The 20232-nt window shown below is 40.1% G+C and overlaps 2 protein-coding genes and 1 long non-coding RNA gene across 3 annotated transcripts; 1 reads left to right on the top strand and 2 right to left on the bottom strand.

The window, feature by feature from the left end:
* Positions 1 to 3169: 3169 nt before the first annotated feature.
* LOC308325541 lies at positions 3170 to 3865 on the bottom strand. The gene is made up of 3 exons (XR_013965037.1): positions 3777 to 3865; positions 3618 to 3687; positions 3170 to 3289 (listed from the first exon to the last, which is right to left on the bottom strand). It is a non-coding gene; the product is annotated as an uncharacterized lncRNA (long non-coding RNA).
* Positions 3866 to 4306: 441 nt separating this feature from the next.
* Positions 4307 to 14296, top strand: LOC308325422 (nck-associated protein 1-like; the record flags this gene model as incomplete). The annotated part of the gene is made up of 9 exons (XM_080777914.1): positions 4307 to 4348; positions 6423 to 6541; positions 7299 to 7355; positions 7963 to 8059; positions 9095 to 9198; positions 9908 to 10040; positions 10307 to 10388; positions 11113 to 11171; positions 14258 to 14296. The coding sequence occupies 9 exons, from the start codon at positions 4307 to 4309 to the stop codon at positions 14294 to 14296; spliced, it is 732 nt and encodes a 243-aa protein (XP_080634040.1).
* A 681-nt stretch (positions 14297 to 14977) lies between these two features.
* On the bottom strand, positions 14978 to 19930 carry LOC308325423 (insulin receptor-like; the record flags this gene model as incomplete). Its single annotated transcript, XM_080777915.1, has 8 exons — positions 14978 to 15360; positions 15776 to 15910; positions 16752 to 16881; positions 17273 to 17432; positions 17852 to 17962; positions 18718 to 18947; positions 19349 to 19416; positions 19848 to 19930. 8 exons carry the CDS (start codon positions 19928 to 19930, stop codon positions 15003 to 15005), a joined length of 1275 nt encoding a protein of 424 aa, XP_080634041.1. The 3' UTR covers positions 14978 to 15002.
* Positions 19931 to 20232: the final 302 nt, after the last annotated feature.

The following is a 20232-nucleotide window of genomic DNA, read 5'->3' on the forward strand; positions in this document are numbered from 1 at the left end:
CGCAGGACGTAGGTCTCTACAGCGTAGGACGTAACGTAGGTCTCTAAAGCGTAGGACGTAGGTCTCTAAAGCGTAGGACGTAGATCTCTAAAGCATAGGACGTAAGTCTCTAAAGCGTAGGACGTAACGCAGGACGTAGGTCTCTACAGCGTAGGACGTAACGTAGGTCTCTAAAGCATAGGACGTAGGTCTCTAAAGCGTAGGACGTAGGTCTCTAAAGCGTAGGACGTAGGTCTCTACAGCGTAGGACGTAACGCAGGACGTAGGTCTCTACAGCGTAGGACGTAACGTAGGTCTCTACAGCGTAGGACGTAGGTCTCTACAGCGTAGGACGTAGGTCTCTCAAGCGTAGGACGTAACGCAGGACGTAGGTCTCTACAGCGTAATAACGTTTGAACTGGGGACCCTGACAAGAACTTGGGATGCATTCCCTTTTGCTTGACTCCCGGTTCCACAGGAATAGGCCTATTTATATAGTGAAATAACCATCCATCATTTCCCATTTTTGTCTTGATCAGTGTTTGAACATGAAGTTTTATAGTAGGCTATTCTTCAATAGTATGCATTGCAATTATTTGAAAACCGTGTATTCATATTTGATGGCGTGCATGGTAAATAATTGGATGGCCAAAACACATTTATGTTTTATGTTTTACTTTTGGCTGTCTGCCACTGTAAGAGATTTCACTGTACTATTACAGTAAATTACTGGCAGCACTGACGCCCGCAATTTACTGTTATTTTACAGTACATCTACTGTAATTCATTTTACAGTAGATATACAGTTTTTTCAATTACATTATATAACTGTAAATTAAATGTGGGCCTATGGTAATTTAACAGCATACCGTTTTTCAATTACAGTACATAACTGTAAATTAAATGTGGGTTCATGGTAATTAAACAGCATACTTTTTTTCCATTACAGTATATAACTGTAAATTAAATGTGGGCCTATGGTAATTTAACAGCATACCGTTTTTTAATTACAGTACATAACTGTAAATTAAATGTGGGTTCATGGTAATTAAACAGCATACTTTTTTTTCAATTACAGTATATAACTGTAAATTAAATGTCTGTTCATGGTAATTTAACAGCATATCATCTGTTCAATTACAGTATATAACTTTAAATTAAATGTGGGTTCATGGTAATTTAACAGCATACAGTATTTTGAAATGCAGTAAAAATACAGTATAACTATGGGTTTTACTGTCATTTTACAGTATGTTCCAGTATGCATGTTTTCAATAAAATGTAATCAAAATTAAATTATTGATATACAACTAATACAAAACACACAGGTATAGATATTCAACACAGTTGGTTTATTATTAAAGCTGCTATTCAACAATAGTCTCCATTAAAACTTTTTTCTATTATTTTAAATGCAATCAATAATAAATGACAGACTGACTGACAGACTCATGCATGGGTAGACAATGAGCAAACAGTCTCAATTAACCCCCCAAAAAAACAATAAATAAAAGATAAACAGTTTAAATTAACAAACTGTCATTTAAAATCCTGAATGACAGGACATGGCAAAAACGGCATCTGCATTATAATGCAATATTAATACAGCAGCATCAATAAGAATATTTTAACAGCATTGTATCAGTCTAGCCAACATGCAAAATACTTAACATGAGAGGTAACAGCATCATCTGCGTCATACGCAATATTAATATGCAGCATCAATACAATCATTTTAACAGCAGTGCATCACAGTTGAAGTGCAAATACTTAACATGAAAGGGAGACATTGGGAAGCGATGGAGAAAGGAAGAGGCCTTGGCTTGGTTTGCATCGCGTGGCTCAATCAGGAGTGCCTGTAAAAAAATATATATATATATTGAGCAAAACAATGTAGCTGCTAAATACATTTAAAAAGGTTCAAAATGAAAAACTTTGAAAGGAGGTATATAATAGAGGTTGCACACCAGTAGTGTAGAGTTACAGACAATGTTGCAGTCAGGTAACAAGTGCCAACCTATAGATCTAAAAGGGCCATTCATCTGGTTTTAAAAAGGCTATTGTGTATTCTGGTATACTTGTATATTCTAGAATGTCAAATTCCCAGCTCCTCAAGAGTGATGAGACTCACCTGCTGTTTGTGTGGGTGGTACACAGTAGGGGAGGTACACAATTTGGGTGTATATTGATAAATAATATTTTAAATATTTATAAAATGGATATTTTTCATTTAGAAGTGGTTTCCTCCCGGCAGCAGATATATATACAATATATCTGAGCTTGGATTACCTATGATGTTTACACCAGCAATAGATACCTTTGAATGAATTCCAGGGTTCTGGAGGCCTCGTCTTGGTACTTGAAGTTGAAAACACCAAAAACAGCAACTCCTGACCCGAATGCCCTCATAGATCACGTGTCCCTCAACACTGATCATCCACTGGCTGTTTGTCATGGACTCATTCCCTGTTAAATAGTAAATACAAGGTTTGAAATTAGATTGAGACTACAGAAGTATAAAAGTATAAAATAGCAGATCTACAAGCTTACAATGCATCACACTGTGGCGTTTTGTACTGTCAGTGTGTAGATTGCATATATGCATTAGAGGTTTGGTATAAAAAAAAGCCAAACAAACAACATTTTACACAACACTGATGATACTGCTGTGAAACAAGTCTATGAATCTACCTATAAAGGTTTAATCTGAAACACAATATTATTCAATGAAGTTTATGTAGTGTGCGTGGGTACCTGCATCTCTCTCAGCTACGGGTCCTTTGTTAGCCTGAAAATCATTGAAGAGCCCTAATCTTTACCATTACCACTGCTGTTGGGAGGAAACCTCATAACTCCATTTTTGAGGTTTAGTAGTAAAAAGTGCTTTGGACAAAAACTCTTAACTTCTTTGGACCCACAAAATGTCTGCTAAAGCAACTAACTCCACCACCTCTCCCCCTCTCATGGAAGTAATTGACATACAGTTACAACACCAACTTTGATGAGGCTGTATTGCTTTGTTTTAAAAATATAAGGTTTTCTTAATTTCCATTTCCTGGAAAATGAACATTTTGGAGTTATGAGGTTTCCTCCCGGCAGCAGAGATATATACAATATATCTGAGCTTGGATTACCTATGATGTTTACACCAGCAATAGATACCTTTGAATGAATTCCAGGGTTCTGGAGGCCTCGTCTTGGTACTTGAGGTTGAAAATGTAGAACACCGCAAACAGTGCAGCAACTCCTGACCCGAATGCCCTCACAGATCACGTGCCCCTCAACGCTGATCATCCACTGGCTGTATTTACTATTTACAGGGAATGAGTCCATGACAAACAGAGTTTGAAATTAGATTGAGACTACAGAAGTAGTTACTATCATGCACGTTCATTTGATTACATTTTAATATTTCTCAAAAACATGAAAAATGGCAGTTGCTTGGTTTGCAAGGTGGATCTGTAGAAGGGCAGGAAATACATATGGAACAGAAGACTCTCCCTACTTTTCATTTCAGTTTCAGTTGAGCAAGATGTATCTTCACTTAAAATACAATTAAGGCATGGCATCTTCACATGAAGGTTCTATGATTGCCTCATTTTACACAAAGGGCATTTTTTTTACACAAAAATACATACCAAGCAGAACAAGTCGAGGACTGGCTGGTAGGATGAATTGTCTCTCGACGTCAGCACTTGTGTTAGACCACTGAAAAGTTAAAATAAATTAGGACAAAAATAATAATGTTGTAGCATGTGTACAATCACAATATTGAACAATAATTGATCAATACTCACATTAGCCAAAATCAGCAGTCCATCTTGGCTTTCTCCTAAATGGGTTGTAAGAAGCTGAATTACAAGAGTCAAATCCCCATCCAAGCCCTGGGAAAAATTATACACTTTAAATGTTCTGTATGTTTGGAAATGTCTTTGACATCTGCAGGATGAACACACTTAAAAGAAGCATTGGGTGTGCAACTGTGGGTCCTCATGTGCCTCACGTTAACATATCAAAGCAAGAATATGTACACATATCACATGATATCATCTTGCTCACGTATTGATGTTTCAGAAATTGTTAAAGTAGGTTAGATTTGCCAAAGTGGGCAAAGTAAGTTGTGTAGCTTGAGCAATGTTGCTAGCAGCTAGCAGATGTTTAAAACTTACAAATATAGACTGTAGGCAACTTGCTTACCTTAATATCAGTCTGATTTTCTTCTTAGATTATCAGTCTTCTTTCTGCTTCTTCTTTTGTTGTGTCGTTTTGTTAATTTGCTTGGCAAAAAACTGTTGGCTAAAAAGATTACAGAAGGCTCCTTCACTGCATGGCCAACAACAATCAACTGAACTTTGAAGGGAAAACCTGGGTGTGGCCTATTTCCATGTGGCTTTGCATAAAATACTGCATTCTACTGTTAAATTACAGTCTCTAGTAAAATAACGGCATAAGCTGTGAACTGAATGGTCCCTCGGCTATAGACCCTTGTACTGGAGAAGTATATAGTACTCTGACATGCAACAGCAGAGAGAGAGGGGGGGGGACATGCGTCACCATTCAATCCATTGAATTGAGCACAGCTGACAGCAATCAGACTAGCTCAGAACTGGGAATGAGTATTTTGGTTTATATTTCTTTAAAAAATCATAACTTTTGACAGGAATGTGCTAGAGACTTACTTTCTTTTTTGACAGACTCATAAATTATGAGGGTAGACTGACATATGTCAGAATTGTAAAGTTTTGTCAAATCGTCTTAGAGATAATCATAAATATGTATCTACAGGGAAAAGTAATGGTCGAAAACTAAATCAAACACCAGATTATTGATCAGCGTGTCGCCCTGAACGCATCAATATAAATCTCCTCACACACAGACTTACTGTTCTCTAACCCTAACCCAGCCACCAAAACATGCTAGGGTTAGGGTTATGGTTGCCGAGGTCGTAGAGCAAAACCGAGACCAGATTCTTGATCAGCTCGTTGCTCTGAAAACACCAATATAAGTTTCCTCCCACACGGACATACGGTTCTCTTAATTGATTAGGGTTACAGGTTCGCTATCTCGCTTAATAACTCGAAAACGATAAGAAGTTGGATTCCGATTTCGAGATATGTTGTTCAGTTTTTTTTAGACGAACAAGGGGATATCTTGTTTGTCCCGGTACGCCACTCCTAAATTGGCTTCCTCCACTTTCGGAAGGTACATATAGGTGTACAACCTAACACCATACTGAAGGAAGATCTGAAATTTTGAAAAGTGTCGTACCAGGACAAACAAGATATCCACTTGATCGTCTCGAAAAACTGAACAACATATATACAAATTAGACCCCAAGTCCTTATCGTTGTGGAGTTATTGAGAGGGAAAGATTGCCCGCTTTTGCAGTCTTTTTGCTGATCTTTGACCTTTATCAGTGGCCTAAAAAATCAGGCCCGGTGCCATTACATCCGGCTTACTCTCAATATGGATTGAGTGAAGTTTCAGATTTTAAAAAAATATCTTGAGCGATTAATTCCAGAAAATGGTCAGATTTTGCAGTCTTTTGGCTGACCTTTGACCTTTGCAAACGTCGTGGAAATTTGAGACCGCCGCCATTGAATTCGGCATGCTCCAAATATGAAGAATACGTCTAGTGTACGTAGAAAAACATTAAAAAACATGTTTTAAAGGTCTGTTTGTGGAGAGGAGAGGAGAGGAGAGGAGAGGAGAGGAGAGGAGCTCACAGTGACACCTTGCAACAGGTGTGTGTAGTTGCTAATCAAATGTCTTGACACACACACACACACAGGTGGACCCTCTTGTAAACAAGTGTAATGCTTAATTGCTTAAAGTCTTTGTATTGAGTTTGTGTTTGAAATGTACTGTAATTCTGCAAACTGTTAAAGTGTTAATACATATTTCAATCAATCAATCAAGGCTTTGATGTTCTATGACAAAGTTTAAAATCCATCTCCTTCCAACCTATATGAGTCTAACAGTCAGTCAGCCAGCCAGCCAGCAAGCCAGCCAGCCAGCCAGCCAGCCAGCCAGCCAGCCAGCCAGCCAGCCAGTCAGTCAGTCAGTCAGTCAGCCAGCAAGCCAGTCAGTCTCCTCTTCTATACCATTGTAGGCTGTTGATTTAACAGTATTGTACTGCAATCACAAGATCATAAAATATCTCATATTGCTTTCTCTAGCCCCCCCTCCCCCCTCTCTGTGTCTGTAACTGTAAAGAACCCAAACACGTTTTCTACTGAACTTTTCTATATTCTGGGTGAACAGACATTGTTATTATGATCTTATTGTGAAACAAGTCGTTTTCCTTTGAGCCAAATGCTTTTATTTTGAAGGGAGTTTTGTGGGACATAGCTGTCGTGTATTGGTTACTGAAGTCACATGACCAGGAAGCAGGTGACGACAGGTAACATAAATGTATAGGGACACCAAAGGTGATGTAACAGAATGTTATTATTGAGACTGGCAAGTTGGCTCTGCAGAGTTCCACGTGTCTCTGCCTGTTTAGAGATGAGGTCTTCCACATTCACAAAGCAGCTGAGGACCTGTTTGTTAACATCAGAGGGTAGGCGCGCGTGCACACTCGCACACACACACACACACACACACACACACACACACACACACACACACACACACAGACACACAGACACACACACACACACACACACACACACACACACACACACACACACACACACGTGTGCGTAGGAAGCATCTACACACATTTATGCCTGATTTATAATGTACATTTGGTGACTTGATGTGTACAAGCTACATTATGAATGTTGAGCATTTGTGATTTTTATGTCAAAACTCTTTTGCCGATTTAGGAATTTTTTACACACTCATAACATATTCAATGTCTCTATATTGTCACTGTTCTGCTTAACATCCTCAATTACACAATTGTTTGTCTTTATTAGTATAATAATAATAATTTATTGGAATCTTTAACACCTTCATGCCATGAGTTTAGGGTTTTCTTTTGTTTTCAACTTAAAATGTATTAATTTTTCATGAACAAGAATAGACAAAGACATACAGAAAGCAATAAGACAAACAATTGGACATTACAGTATGTGTTGCCATCTCAGGAAATAAAAGTAGTAGACAAATGCTATAATTGCAGGAGTTCACACACAGACAGGATAATAATAAAATGGAAACAATTTGTGAGCGAGCACGCACGCACGCACGCACGCACGCACGCACGCACGCACGCACGCACGCACGCACGCACACACACACACACACACACACACACACACACTGGGTTCAGGGTTTTCAATCAGTGCCTCTCTTCAATTTGTGTGTTTCAGATACAACAAACGCATCAACGACATAAGAGAATGCAAGGAACAAGCACTGTCTCATGCGTACGTATCCTAATCTCTCTTTGCCCTCCATCTCTTAATCTGCCTCTATCTGTCTATCTATCCATCCATACATCCTTCTCTCTTGTCTTTGTCTCTTCTCGCCTTTCCCTCTTTCTCAACCTGCTATCCTTTTATCTTGCATGCTTTTGCACTTGTTTAACCACTTTCTCTAATTGGCCACTCATTCCTCCATCCATTAGTCTTTTAGTCCTGCATCCCTTCACTTTTTAATCACTTAAACCTTATGCTTTTACGCCCCCTGATGTTTTCACGCTACACTAATAATATCTGTGTGTTCACCCCAGAAAAGGGATGGAAGAAAAAATGCTATTGAGAAACATTCCACTTATTGGCTGTCTGGGCCAGTTTCTTTGGCCAATGTCAATGGGCTGACATTACTGACCCTACCAAAAAACAAAAAAAATATATAGTATGACCAGTTATTGAACTAGTAAAGGTAAAATATTTAATTCCTCCCCTGCTCAACCACCTGCCTTCTCTCCTCTTCTGTCAGTGGTACTCTCATCTTACCATGTTGTCCCGAAGGTGATAGAATATATAATTGAATGATGTGTCATTGGGCATCATCTATGTGTTTGATGTGCAGAGGCTCCATGCACAGAGAGAGACGCAAGTTTCTCCGCTCTGCTCTGAAGGAGTTGGCTACCGTCCTTGCTGACCAGCCTGGACTCCTGGGCCCAAAGGTAATATATAATGTCAACTTAACCCATTCTTGGGGTGGGAACCCCTTTTGGTGTTTTTAACTAAGCATTATGTTATGCTTTAGCTATTGAAAAATAGCAGATCTACAAGCTCATAGCGTGCCACCGAGTGGCGCACTACGAGCTTGTAGGTCTGATTTTCTTATTTTTATGATCAGTACTTTATTTTAGATTTTTTACAAACGCATACAACAGACAACCTAAAATACAGACACAAGCAACAACAGCAGAGTACGTATTCATGGACAGACAAGATAGATAAGAAAAAATTGAAAATAGTTTACATTATTTAGACGACCAAACGCAGCATCATCAACCGTATCATAATGTGTAGTAATACAATAAACAATCAAGAGGGCATTGCCTGACCATGGATCACACCAAGGGACCTGCAACATGACTGAGGAACACGTCCCACTTCAGATCATATTTTAGGTCTGCTATTTTTGAAAAATCGTAAGGCACAAATCTTTGAATATATATTCTTTCAGAGCGAACGTTTTTTATTTATTCCTACGTCAGGCCTGGGTTAAAGAGTCGTGCTGCAATATTTGTATATTCTATGTTATGGAGTTCCTGTGGAGAGCCAGAAGTACAGGACCACAACGTTAGTACTGCGAATAATAATAATGGTGATTCCTGATCTGGTACTGGTACCCAGTTTATACAAGCTCAAAATCTGGGCATTTGAAATCACACAATGCTTTAGCGCTTTGTCCCTTACTCCAAGTTGTGCATTGTGGGATTGGGATAATGCCTTTTCAATCGGGGCCAGAATACGTTATCACACAGTTTATTAAGGGAATACATTATGTTCTGATAACTAGTGTGACTCTGTCTTCTTATAAACATAATGATTTAAGATGAACTTTTCTACTTTCTATTTAACACCTGCATGAGTTGGCCCTATAATGTTCTGATGAAGATAATGATACCAAAGTAGTGTGTTTTTTCTTTGTACAGTAGGTGTTCAAAAAGAGACCTTTCTCTCTTTTACTCTGTGTTCTCCACCTGCAGGCGCTGTTTGTGTTCATGGCATTATCGTTTGCCCGTGATGAAATCATCTGGCTCCTTCGTCACGCCGACAACATCCAGAAGAAAAGTACAGATGACTTAGACAAGTAAGCAAACACACACACACACGCACAATAATACACACACACTGATACATGATCGCACACAGTAATGTGTGTTTGGTTGCTATGTATATAATGGAATGTACATCGCTAGGCACGACAGAATTGTTGACCTATTAGCTAAGTTCATATGTTTCATCATCTGCCAAAATGTATAAGCACTCGTATGTTTTAACTGCCATGTTCATGTAGCCAGACTCAAATCACACTGTCGTGTGGTATTTGAGTCTATGATGATTTCAGATGTCACAGCTAATACACCAGATATTGTTGGTGTTGATGACAGTAGAGAAGTGACCATTTTGGAAGTGGCATGTACATTTGACCACAGTCTGGAAGAGGCTTAAGGTGCTTAAGTACCAGCGTCTTAAAGATGCTATTATACAGCTTGGCTACAAATGTAAACTACTTGTGTTCATATTTGGAAGCCTTGGTAATGTCCATAAATCAGTCGTGAGGTGCCTGCAGATTGCAGGCATGCCCAAGCTGAGAGCTGATCAGGCATCGGCAAAATTCTGTTCAGTGTCTGCAATAATTGGCAGTCGCCATATATGGAGAAGGCGATGCCCGTGATCTGTATCCTGAAGCACTTGTTGTAGAGTTTTCCAAGTTTGCGCATCCACTATTGTTTGTGTTCAAGAATTTCTTGTTAAGTGTGTGTGTGTGTGTGTGTGTGTGTGTGTGTGTGTTACAGACACATAGCAGAGTTGATCTTCTACATGGAGGAGCTGAGGGCCCATGTGAGGAAGTATGGTCCAGTCATGCAGAGGTACTACGTTCAGTATCTATCTGGTTTCGATGCTGTGGTGCTCAACGAACTGGTGCAGGTACACACACACACACACACACACACACACACACACACACACACACACACACACACACACACACACACACACACACACAAGCATTGAAAATGTCAGTGGGACAAATCTTAATTAACGGGGGGAATGGGGTTACTGAAACTACCCCTACCACCCATGGTTTCATATTCCTAATATTTATTTGTATGACAATGATGAATAATGGCTAAAGGAACATGCATCGATAACATTAATCACCGTAAGAATGGAACTTGTTTTTTCTATGCTAGAACCTCTCTGTGTGTCCAGAAGATGAATCAATCATCATGTCTTCCTTCGTCAACACGATGACCTCTCTCAGCGTCAAACAAGGTAAACATAAACTACTGTACTGTAAATCATGGTTTGAGGTAATCATGTATGATCATTTAACCCTGAGAGTGTACAATTGCAACAGGTCATTCTTTATTTATACAGTCTTTCAGTTCAATTAACCCATTTAGGCCTGAGGTCGAAATTAAAAAAAAAGTCTTCAAAATCCTGACGGCTTTCTGAAATGTTTCTGTTTCAGTTGTGCTCAATATTTCATGTCAAGGAAAGGACCCCAATATGAAAATATGTTGTTCCAGGGACCCCAACACAGAAGCAAAGAATTGAGTTAAAATGTTCACTCTGTAACAATATATATTCAAAGATGTGAGGCACATTTTCACCATTTAAAAGAAATAGCAGACCTACAAGCTCGTAGAGCGCCACTCGGCGTGAGCTTGTAGATCTTGTATAACATAAAAGGGGTTCCCGCGCAAAATGGGTTGATACTGGAATGTACTGTGTTTATATTATGCCAAAAACTGTTTCATGGTTTCTCTCTCTCAAAAAAATCTAAAAGGAAAAGAAAAACCTGGTACAACAGAATAACATTCATAAGCCAAACGCCAGCAGACAGTAAACATCAAAGATTAAATGCTTATGTCCATGTCAGCTCAGTGTTGTGGAATATAATTATTGAAGGATGATGTGATGTGTGTGAATATTGTTTTAAAAATAACATCAAACACAGTGTTGTGGTAATTTTGCACATGCTTGTTCCTTATAGTGGAGGATGGAGATGTGTTTGACTTCAGAGGCATGAGACTGGACTGGTTCAGATTGCAGGTACACACACACACACACACACACACACACACACACACACACACAGTTGAACTTGATACCAACTACATGTTATTCAGGAACAAATTGTATCGAACGAATTTGCTATATTTTCAAGATGTCTCTGGGCAAGCTGGATATTATGCGTTTATATTGTCAAACATATTTTGTGTAAATGTGTCCTTTTTTTCAAATTCAATGTCAATTCATGATCATGTCAATCAGAGATCAGCGGATGAGCTTTTTTGTCACCCGAATCCGAGTGTGCATATTTATAATCCGCCTGTTATCCCACCGCATAAATGACTTAATCCAATTTATATATCCGCAACCACCCGAAATCCGCTGCAGGGGTGATGCTTCTAAGGAACAAGTGCACACAAGCACAGCAGACCTACCAGACCAGCCCCCTCCAACTCAAGCAGTTACACCGAAATCGGTTATCCTATCGAATTCTTTGACTACAGATGTCGCTCTTTTGAACGTTGGCCAATTTGCAGAGAGTCACTGCAGTCAACTGCGAAGAACTGGCAAAGAATGAGAATAATTGCTTCCTTGTTCGATATAATTAGCCTAAAGATGAATGAAATGAAAATAATGTCAGTTAAGTGACAAGTTAAGTTAATGTTCATGTAAGTGAACTTAAGTTTACCTGCCATCCTCCTCCCATCTGTCTGTCTGCAACATAAGCCTTACCGCGGTACTTTAATTTGCTCAACAGTGACCTCTTGTGACAGTGTCAAAGAATTACTAACAACAAAATCATTATCAGAGCCTTATCATCATTGTCTGTTACAGTGTGTACAACATTCATATTGAAATAAATCTACTGTGTACAACATTCATATTGAAATAAATCTTGAGTAATTTCTGTATTCTATACATTGTGTCTTTTGGAATATTCCAAGGAGACAATTAAAACGTTCAGATGTATAGGGGAGAATTACTGTTACCAAGCCATCACTCTTTCTGCACTATTAGGCCTATCATCATAAATATAAAGAAGGTTGAACCGACTGCATTCACTGGACTCCAGAGTGTGTGGAAAAATAATTTCCAGCACAATACTATCCAGTATCACCTGACTCATCAATTGAGGCCGTCGATGACTCTTTGCTCAAATGTGTTTGAAATGTTTAATGTAGGGTTTTTCTTTCAGTCCATACTTTGGGGAGGTGCTTGATGTAGGTGTATTGTACAGTATTGGTTCCAGATGTGTTTTCTGATTAGTAATAGATTATACAAGGTTCACAGTTGTGTAGTCCAAAGAGTAATCTGGATGTTTTCACCATATATCACCTGCTGCTCAAATAACACACCACTTATTAGTTTAATGTCATGATATTTGGCAATAAAAAACCCAAACTATTTATTCTGTATCAGTAATGCAAAGATCATACATAGAAAAATAGTAGAATTGATAGTACTTGGCCTACATTAACGAGAAACAGATTTAGCACTTGGAACACATTTGGCATGTTATGACAACTAGAAAAACATTTTGAGATTTGATTCGTTTTGAACTTTCACTTGTTTCCTAGACATCACTGCTTGATATCTCAGATCATTCAGATATATACGGGCCACCATGGCCCAGAAAAAAAACCGAAAGGGAAGTTTTGGTCTTTTCCTGCTGGAGGAACCTTCTTCATGCTCATCATAAGATGGTACCGTTTGTCACTCTGAAGTGGGTCGTAGACAGTTCAGAAACATCACAACCAGTGACACCATCCATCAAGCAGCTTTGACAATTTAAAATAAATAAATAAATGCATACTTTTTTGAGGAAAAAGAGCTCCTTACACCCCCCCCCCCCCCCCCCAATACGATGGGAACTATGCACAGAAACTAATTTCCCCACTTTTTTACTTGTAAAACTGTGATGTGACAATAAACAGGAAAAGGCTACTGTTATAGTTTCTATTACATTGGAATCCCCATTGCTGAATGCAACAATGAATGAATGCACTGGTAGGCAGGTTTCAGAACTGTTCATTAACCACCAATGAGACGCAGTGAGTAGACAGAAATTGTGCTAGATTTGTGGGTCCGAACGTTCCGAGGTCGACGGATTTTACTGGGGCGAGTGTGTTTTGGGGCGAGGGTTCTTGTATTCGTCTTGTATACAGAACTGTGTCTGGACTGAGTCATCCTTACTAGTTACGACACAAATCATTTCCAATTATATTTAATAATGACTACCAATTTAGTCATTCTTCTAGTTCCCCAATTCTTTTTGCTGAAATGCCCAGCCAAGACGGAGACACCACGGAGCATTTAAACAGCTAGTTTCTGTGTTGGTGGGAAGGAACTTGACCCCTGTAGCACCTAAACACCCACACAACCAGGTTACAACCAACCAACCAACCAACCACACACCTCAACACACTGCCAATGATGGCCAACAGGTGGCACCTTCATGCCACAGATAGAACATATCCACAAATTGAAATGTAGATCCAGTAACTGAACCTACCATCATGTCAACATGATAGTGCTGCAGAAAGAGGACATGTACTGTAAAATGAGGTGATAAGAAATAAGAATCCTGCCACTTCATGAATGCACCTTGCTGCTTTATTTACAGCTCAATTTGATTTGATCTTGATATTAGGGGCAGACATCTGAAGCTAAAGACGCCAACACTTTTCACCTGTGCATCCAATAGCAAAAAAAAGGACCAAGTGCAGTTGGTTGATCGAGAGTCCAAAAATGATAATTAGTATGATTTTCTGGATTAGAAAAAAAATTAAACATAAGAGACTAAACATGTAAAAACCTTTTCTATGACCTGAAATACCTCATAAATGACATGTCAACTATGTACAAAAAACATCAATAATATATTTATATATATTTATAATCTTCTATACCCACTAAAATATACAGTACCAAAGAAGCAGCTATTGGTCAATCTGAGGAACTCGTTTTGTCAAAAATGCTTTTGAAAACAGTTTAAATATCCTTCAGCTGTAGATATGAAACGGGGGGAGGGGGGTGGGGGACACACGACGACAGAACAAAGGGGAGGACATACATAACCCAACATAAATGTGTTTTAATCCGTGTGCTGTTTTGGAATACTGCAGAGTGTGAGGAGGCAGGTTACTTCCAACCTGCTCCAGTGAATAAACAGTTTGTTCAGCGATGGACCATCTCAGACCATCCAACAAGTTCACAAGCTTTGTTGCTTGATAAAAGTCTTCTTGTGTTTTGTTGACATCGTGAGTACAAAGTTTCAGACACAAATCCCATGACAGCTGATGTAGGCCACAGACAAAATAGAAGGGCACTTTTTTTCCTTTTTCAAACCCCAGGATGGGGTAACGTCATTTTGTTAAAGTAAGGGTCGGGGGGGGGGCTGGACAAGTCTAAAGAGTCAGAAAAGCGACCATGAGTTTTAGCAGCCTTCTTGTTTGTCAAAAAGAGTTTGTTTCACAGTTGATTCCATCATCCGCCCAGTCTAGCACAAACTTGGCAATATATAAAAAAATACTACAATCGTGGACAAGAGAGAAGCAGATCGTTCATCTTTTAAATACAAAAAAAAACAAACCCTGGTGTCCATGGTTGGACAATACAGTAGTGTGTTGGTTTAGTGTGTGGCATCTGAGAAGAAAAAAAATAATGTCCTGAGATATGCTTCGAGGGGCCTCTGAAGAGTGTGATGAGTGAGATCTATATAAAATTACGGAAAACAAAACGAAAAAAAAAACAAAAAAACATATACATATATATTTATATCTAGCATCTGTGTGTTGGTGTTGGAGATGAGGAGGTGTGTGGGCGTGTGTGCGTGCATGTGTGTGTGTGTGTGTGTGCGCGAGTAGTATGTTATGATGGACTGGGCCGCGGTAGGGCCAGTATTCGTCCGTTAGTCTTTCCCCCATTCATGTGTGTGTAGGGGATGTGATGCTCCTCGTAGCTGCCCCGCAGGCCCACGGAGGAGCCCTCGTCCCGGTCGGAGCACTGCTCCCGCTGCGAGTAAGACGAGGGGTCCAGCGGGATGCTCTCCATGTTCTCCATGTCCAGGTCAAAGTCCTCCGTCTCGGGGGGCTTGTTCTCCTCGCTGTAGAAGAAGGACATGTCCTGGAAGGACGGGTGCAGGTCCTCGCGGAGCATCTCGATGATCTCCTTGAACATGGGACGCGTCTTGGGGTTGTACTGCCAGCACATCTGCATCAGGCTGTGTCTGCGGAGGGTAGTGGAGGGAGGGAGGTGTTGTAGTTTATCATGCAGACATTTTCTGATGCTGGATTGTTTTAAGCTTGATTTATACTTAGTCGCGCGATGATGTCCCACACCACACATTGCTGATGTGCGAACACAACAGGCGTCGTGCATCGCAAGACGTTATGAGCTTGTAGATCGTTTGTGTCCCAAAATATATACAGCCATCAATTATCTTCTGAAAAATTCTTCAACTTCTTCAATTATATATATTATTAATTATATTTGAAGTCATATTGCCTAGCGCTAGTTTGTGTCAGCAGCCAGTAATCGAGTGCTCTAAGTCTGTATTAGTAATAATAGTAGTAGTAGTAGTGATGATTGCAGTAGCAGAACAGTAGTGATATTAGCCAACAGTCACACTAGTCTGTACTCACAGTCTGTCTGCGCAGTTGTCGGGCCGGTCCAGGAAACCTCCGTCCATAACAAACTTGAGGACTTGCTCATTGGACAGACCCTGGTAGGGCTGCTCTGCCAGCGTACTGATCTCCCACAGCACCACCCCAAATGACCTAGCGTGCACACGCACACGTGCACACACACACACACACACACACACACACACACACACACACACACACACACACACACACACACACACACACACACACGTATTACTATACTTCATCAGCATTTTAGGACAGCAATTTCATGAATGCCACTTTTACAATTCTTTACACAACTTAAGGCTTTCAGGACACATTGAGACAGCATCGAGAGCTGGTAAACAACGGTGAAGGAGGAGGGATCTGAGACTGGCAGGATAGGCGTGGACAATAAATAAATGAAATTTGTGCTAGAAGTTGCTCGTTTAGAAAACTCCCAAAAGCCGCAGCCAAATGTTCAACTAGTAGTGCGACCGAACAATTTCGTTTTTGCAGCGGTTTTATCATTGATACATTGCAATATTCCTCTCTATATTCACTGTAGATTGACTGTACATATTTACAGTATATGGTACGATGTGGTGTACAAGTACATCTTCGTACGTCTTCCTTTCTATATACCCTTTACCTTGAAAACATCGGCTTTTATTGTTCACAAGATGAACTAGCCTTTATTATAAATGGGATGGAAAAAAAGAAATGACTGAAACTGGTGTTTGACTGACTAAAAGTAGATCAAATCTCTCTAAAAAAAATCTTTATTCCGTTTTAAACCTTTTCTGTTTTTGTGTGCAATCTCCTATTAAAATAGAACCACATTTGTCTTTTTTATTTTATATGAGATGATGTCTGGCAACATATTTGATGTCTACTTGTTTGTCGTATGTCTTGTTTCAGGAAATATAATAAAATTTAAGTAAAATATATAAATAAAAGCCACACACAAAACTGAGTACTGAGTACTGACCAGCAGTCTGAGTGTGCAGTGAAGACTCCATCCTTCAGGGACTCCGGTGCCATCCACCTGACAGGCAGCAGTCCCTTCCCTCCTTTACGATAGTAATCAGTCTCATAGATGTCTCTGGTCATACCAAAGTCTGTGTGTAGGGACGGAAATGCACGTTACAATGTAGCTAGTTCACAGTTATCATTCATCCATCCTGACTGTAGTCTCCTCTGTATTGTGCATGTACAATATTCTGTACTCTTTATTTCAGTGATATGGTTATTCATTTCTAGTTACTATATTGCACATTTCTAGCTGTAATTTCATATAAACCTTAATTTAACATGTAGATAATTTATTCCGTAAAACATTCATTGATGTAAATGTTTCACACATCCCACTTCCTGAGACCTCATTTACACTCTGCCGTAAGTTGAGTATATATTATATATATATATATACACTGATATATATATATATATATATATATGAGAACTGGACAGAACAGATTCACAACTCTTGCGACTCCATCTTGACCGTACCTCCTATCTTGCAGGTGAGGTCGTGAGCCACCATGCAGTTCCTGGCCGCCAAGTCTCTGTGGACAAACTTCTTGGCGTTGAGGTAAGCCATGCCGTCTGCGATCTCCGCCGCCATCTGAATCATTTCCTTGAGAGTGGGCGGTGGGCGGCCCGGGTTGTTCTATAGTAATGAGGCGCGTCGTAAAAACATTAAATCTCAAAAGCCATTGTTTGTGGCCCACCCATCTGACCACTTAACTTGGCAGCAATGCAGCCAAAAGATACCAAAATAGCAATTTCTTTACATTATTATGTTCATATTAATGTTATTGTTTTCATTAAAATCACAAAAAGTGTTTTGCCAATTATTCGGGGGCTCACTTACAACACCCTCACGGCCCACTAGTGGAGCACCGGTTGGGAGTTGACTGCATTATGGAATATTGTGTGTTGACGTTATGATGCCTGTACTTTAGCAGCAGACCTACATTGTTGTGAAGGAGTGTTCTTAATGTAATCATTCCATCCCTCCAAGTAAAGTAAGGGGGATAATAAGCGTAATCAACCATCATCATGGAGTGTGAGGTGACTGTGCGCTACCTCAGAGTCGGGCCGCAGCATGCGCAGGAAGCTCTTGAGGTCACCGTGTGTCATCAGCTCCATGACCACCAGGGTTGGCTGACCCTTAGACACCACGCCCAGTAGACGGACCTGAGGGTCGGGGGAGGAGGCACAGTTTGATGGGTTATATATACCAGTGGTTCTCAAACTTTTTAATTTCAAGGACCATCATCATAAACAAAAGGCACTGGGTCACACAGTGGTAAGAGTGAGTTTTAACTCTTTTTATTTTCTACATGAAAAAAAATGTAAAAAAACATTTCGTCTATCCAGCCTTCATCAGTGTGTGGAGTGTGTTTTCTAATTTCAACGACCACCATACCTTTGAGAGTGTACAAATGGAACCAAATGGACCTGTGGTTCCATTTGTATACTCTCAGAGATACAGACCGGTCCCTCAGGGTTCCCCCAAGGAACTCTGAGAACCACCGGGTTCTACAGTAGCACTGTGGGGTTGGACCTTGTAACAGGTGATGTGGTAGAACAATCAGTCTGACCGCAAGGAATGGAGAAACAAAACTTGAAGAACCAGTCCAAGAGCAAAGTTTGAGATATAAATAGATGGAAATAAAAGGCAGTAGCACACTCATCCCCAGCATCCAAAACCATGTATTTTTAGATTCCCGAATCAAATATAGCCAATTATGTCGTTGGCAATGGTGACTGTGAAATGGCACCAAGTAATAACAATATACTTGTAACATGCATAACGCAAGTACCGCGTACCAGAATAAACATAGCTGGTATATATATACAGAAGGCATATTTTAGATGTTCCCGCATGTGTCTGAGTAGTGTTTGTGTATAGAGCACATCTCTGTTCAGATGATGTGGTCTCTCCTTACCACGTGGTGACAGGAGAAGGCCTTCATGACCGAGGCCTCGTTGAGGAACTCGATCCTCTCTCTCAGGCTGGCCGACTCGTTGACCGTCTTGACCGCCACGCGCAGATCCGGCTCGCCCTTCACTATGTCCTTCGCGATGCCCTCGTACACCATGCCGAAGGAGCCCTGGCCCAGCTCTCTGAGGATGTTGACCTTCTCCCGGGGCACCTCCCACTCATCTGGCTCATACACTGTGTGGAGACATTATTGCTGCTGTATTATTGTCGTTGGAAACCAAAATGGTTACTTTTCAAGAAATGGGGGGGGAAAAAGATAACTGGTGGACCCAATGGATCCAACCGTAGTTTGTTATTTAAGTTCTTGTTAATACTTTTCACTGGTTCAATATTTATAAAAACCCACAGACCGAATAAACCCCTTTCATTTTCACTTTAAATAATTAAAATAGCACATCTACATGTTCATATCCGCTACTTATACAGTATTATGTAGTATGACAATTTTAATTTACAAAAAATGAAATGAAATAATAGAGATATGTGGTTTCTACCCGACAGAAATTATTAGTGATTAGTGATTAACCCATCGAGAGCTTCCCTATCAAGGGTAAACGTTTAATCTCATTACTTACCATCATTAGCACTAAGATATTCTGGGTTTGAAGAAGCGTAGATGGGCCCACTGGGCACTTGAGTTTGCCTAAGAGAGTAAAAAAGGAGATTAAAATGCAATCAAATGCAATGCTACTACTGAACGATGGCAAATGCATAAAATACGATGGGGAAAACACAGTGTTTCAGCAGAAAACGACATGAAAAATTGTTTTTCCATTATATCAGAGGGAGTAGACAGGACGGACTACTTATGATTGACTGTCAACCCATTAGCAAATGTTTCCATTCAAACAATGACAATATTATATGAAAATGTACTACAACGTTCTGAGTTATAGATACGCAAATAAACAGCAAATTATGCCTTCCAAATTATGCCCCCCCCCCATTGTTCACTGTTCACAAACACTTTTTGGGAAAGTACTGGAATATGTGTTAAATGGTGAATTATCAGTAGAGCTAGAACCTAAATGACACTAAGGCCAATGAAGTGAATAAAGAACATGGGGGACGTACTTCTTCTTAAACATAATGAATCCTGCTCCTGCCACAAACAGCAGCAGGACGAAGCAGATGACGGGGCCAATGACGATCTTCATCACATTGGTGGGGTCCACCCCTATCACAACACAAAGACAAATCCCCCAATGAAACCCTCATCACATTGGTGGGGTCCACCCCTATCACAACACAAAGACAAATCCCCCAATGAAACCCACATCACATCACATCACATTGGTGGGGTCCACCCCTATCACAACACAAAGACAAATCCCCCAATGAAACCCACATCACATCACATCACATTGGTGGGGTCCACCCCTATCACAACACAAAGACAAATCCCCCAATGAAACCCACAGCATTTTACACACTTTGGGCTGTATTTTGCGTGTCTCAC

Source organism: Protomyctophum bolini (assembly GCF_963924005.1).
Source record: "Protomyctophum bolini genome assembly, chromosome: 12".
Classification (NCBI taxonomy): domain Eukaryota; kingdom Metazoa; phylum Chordata; class Actinopteri; order Myctophiformes; family Myctophidae; genus Protomyctophum; species Protomyctophum bolini.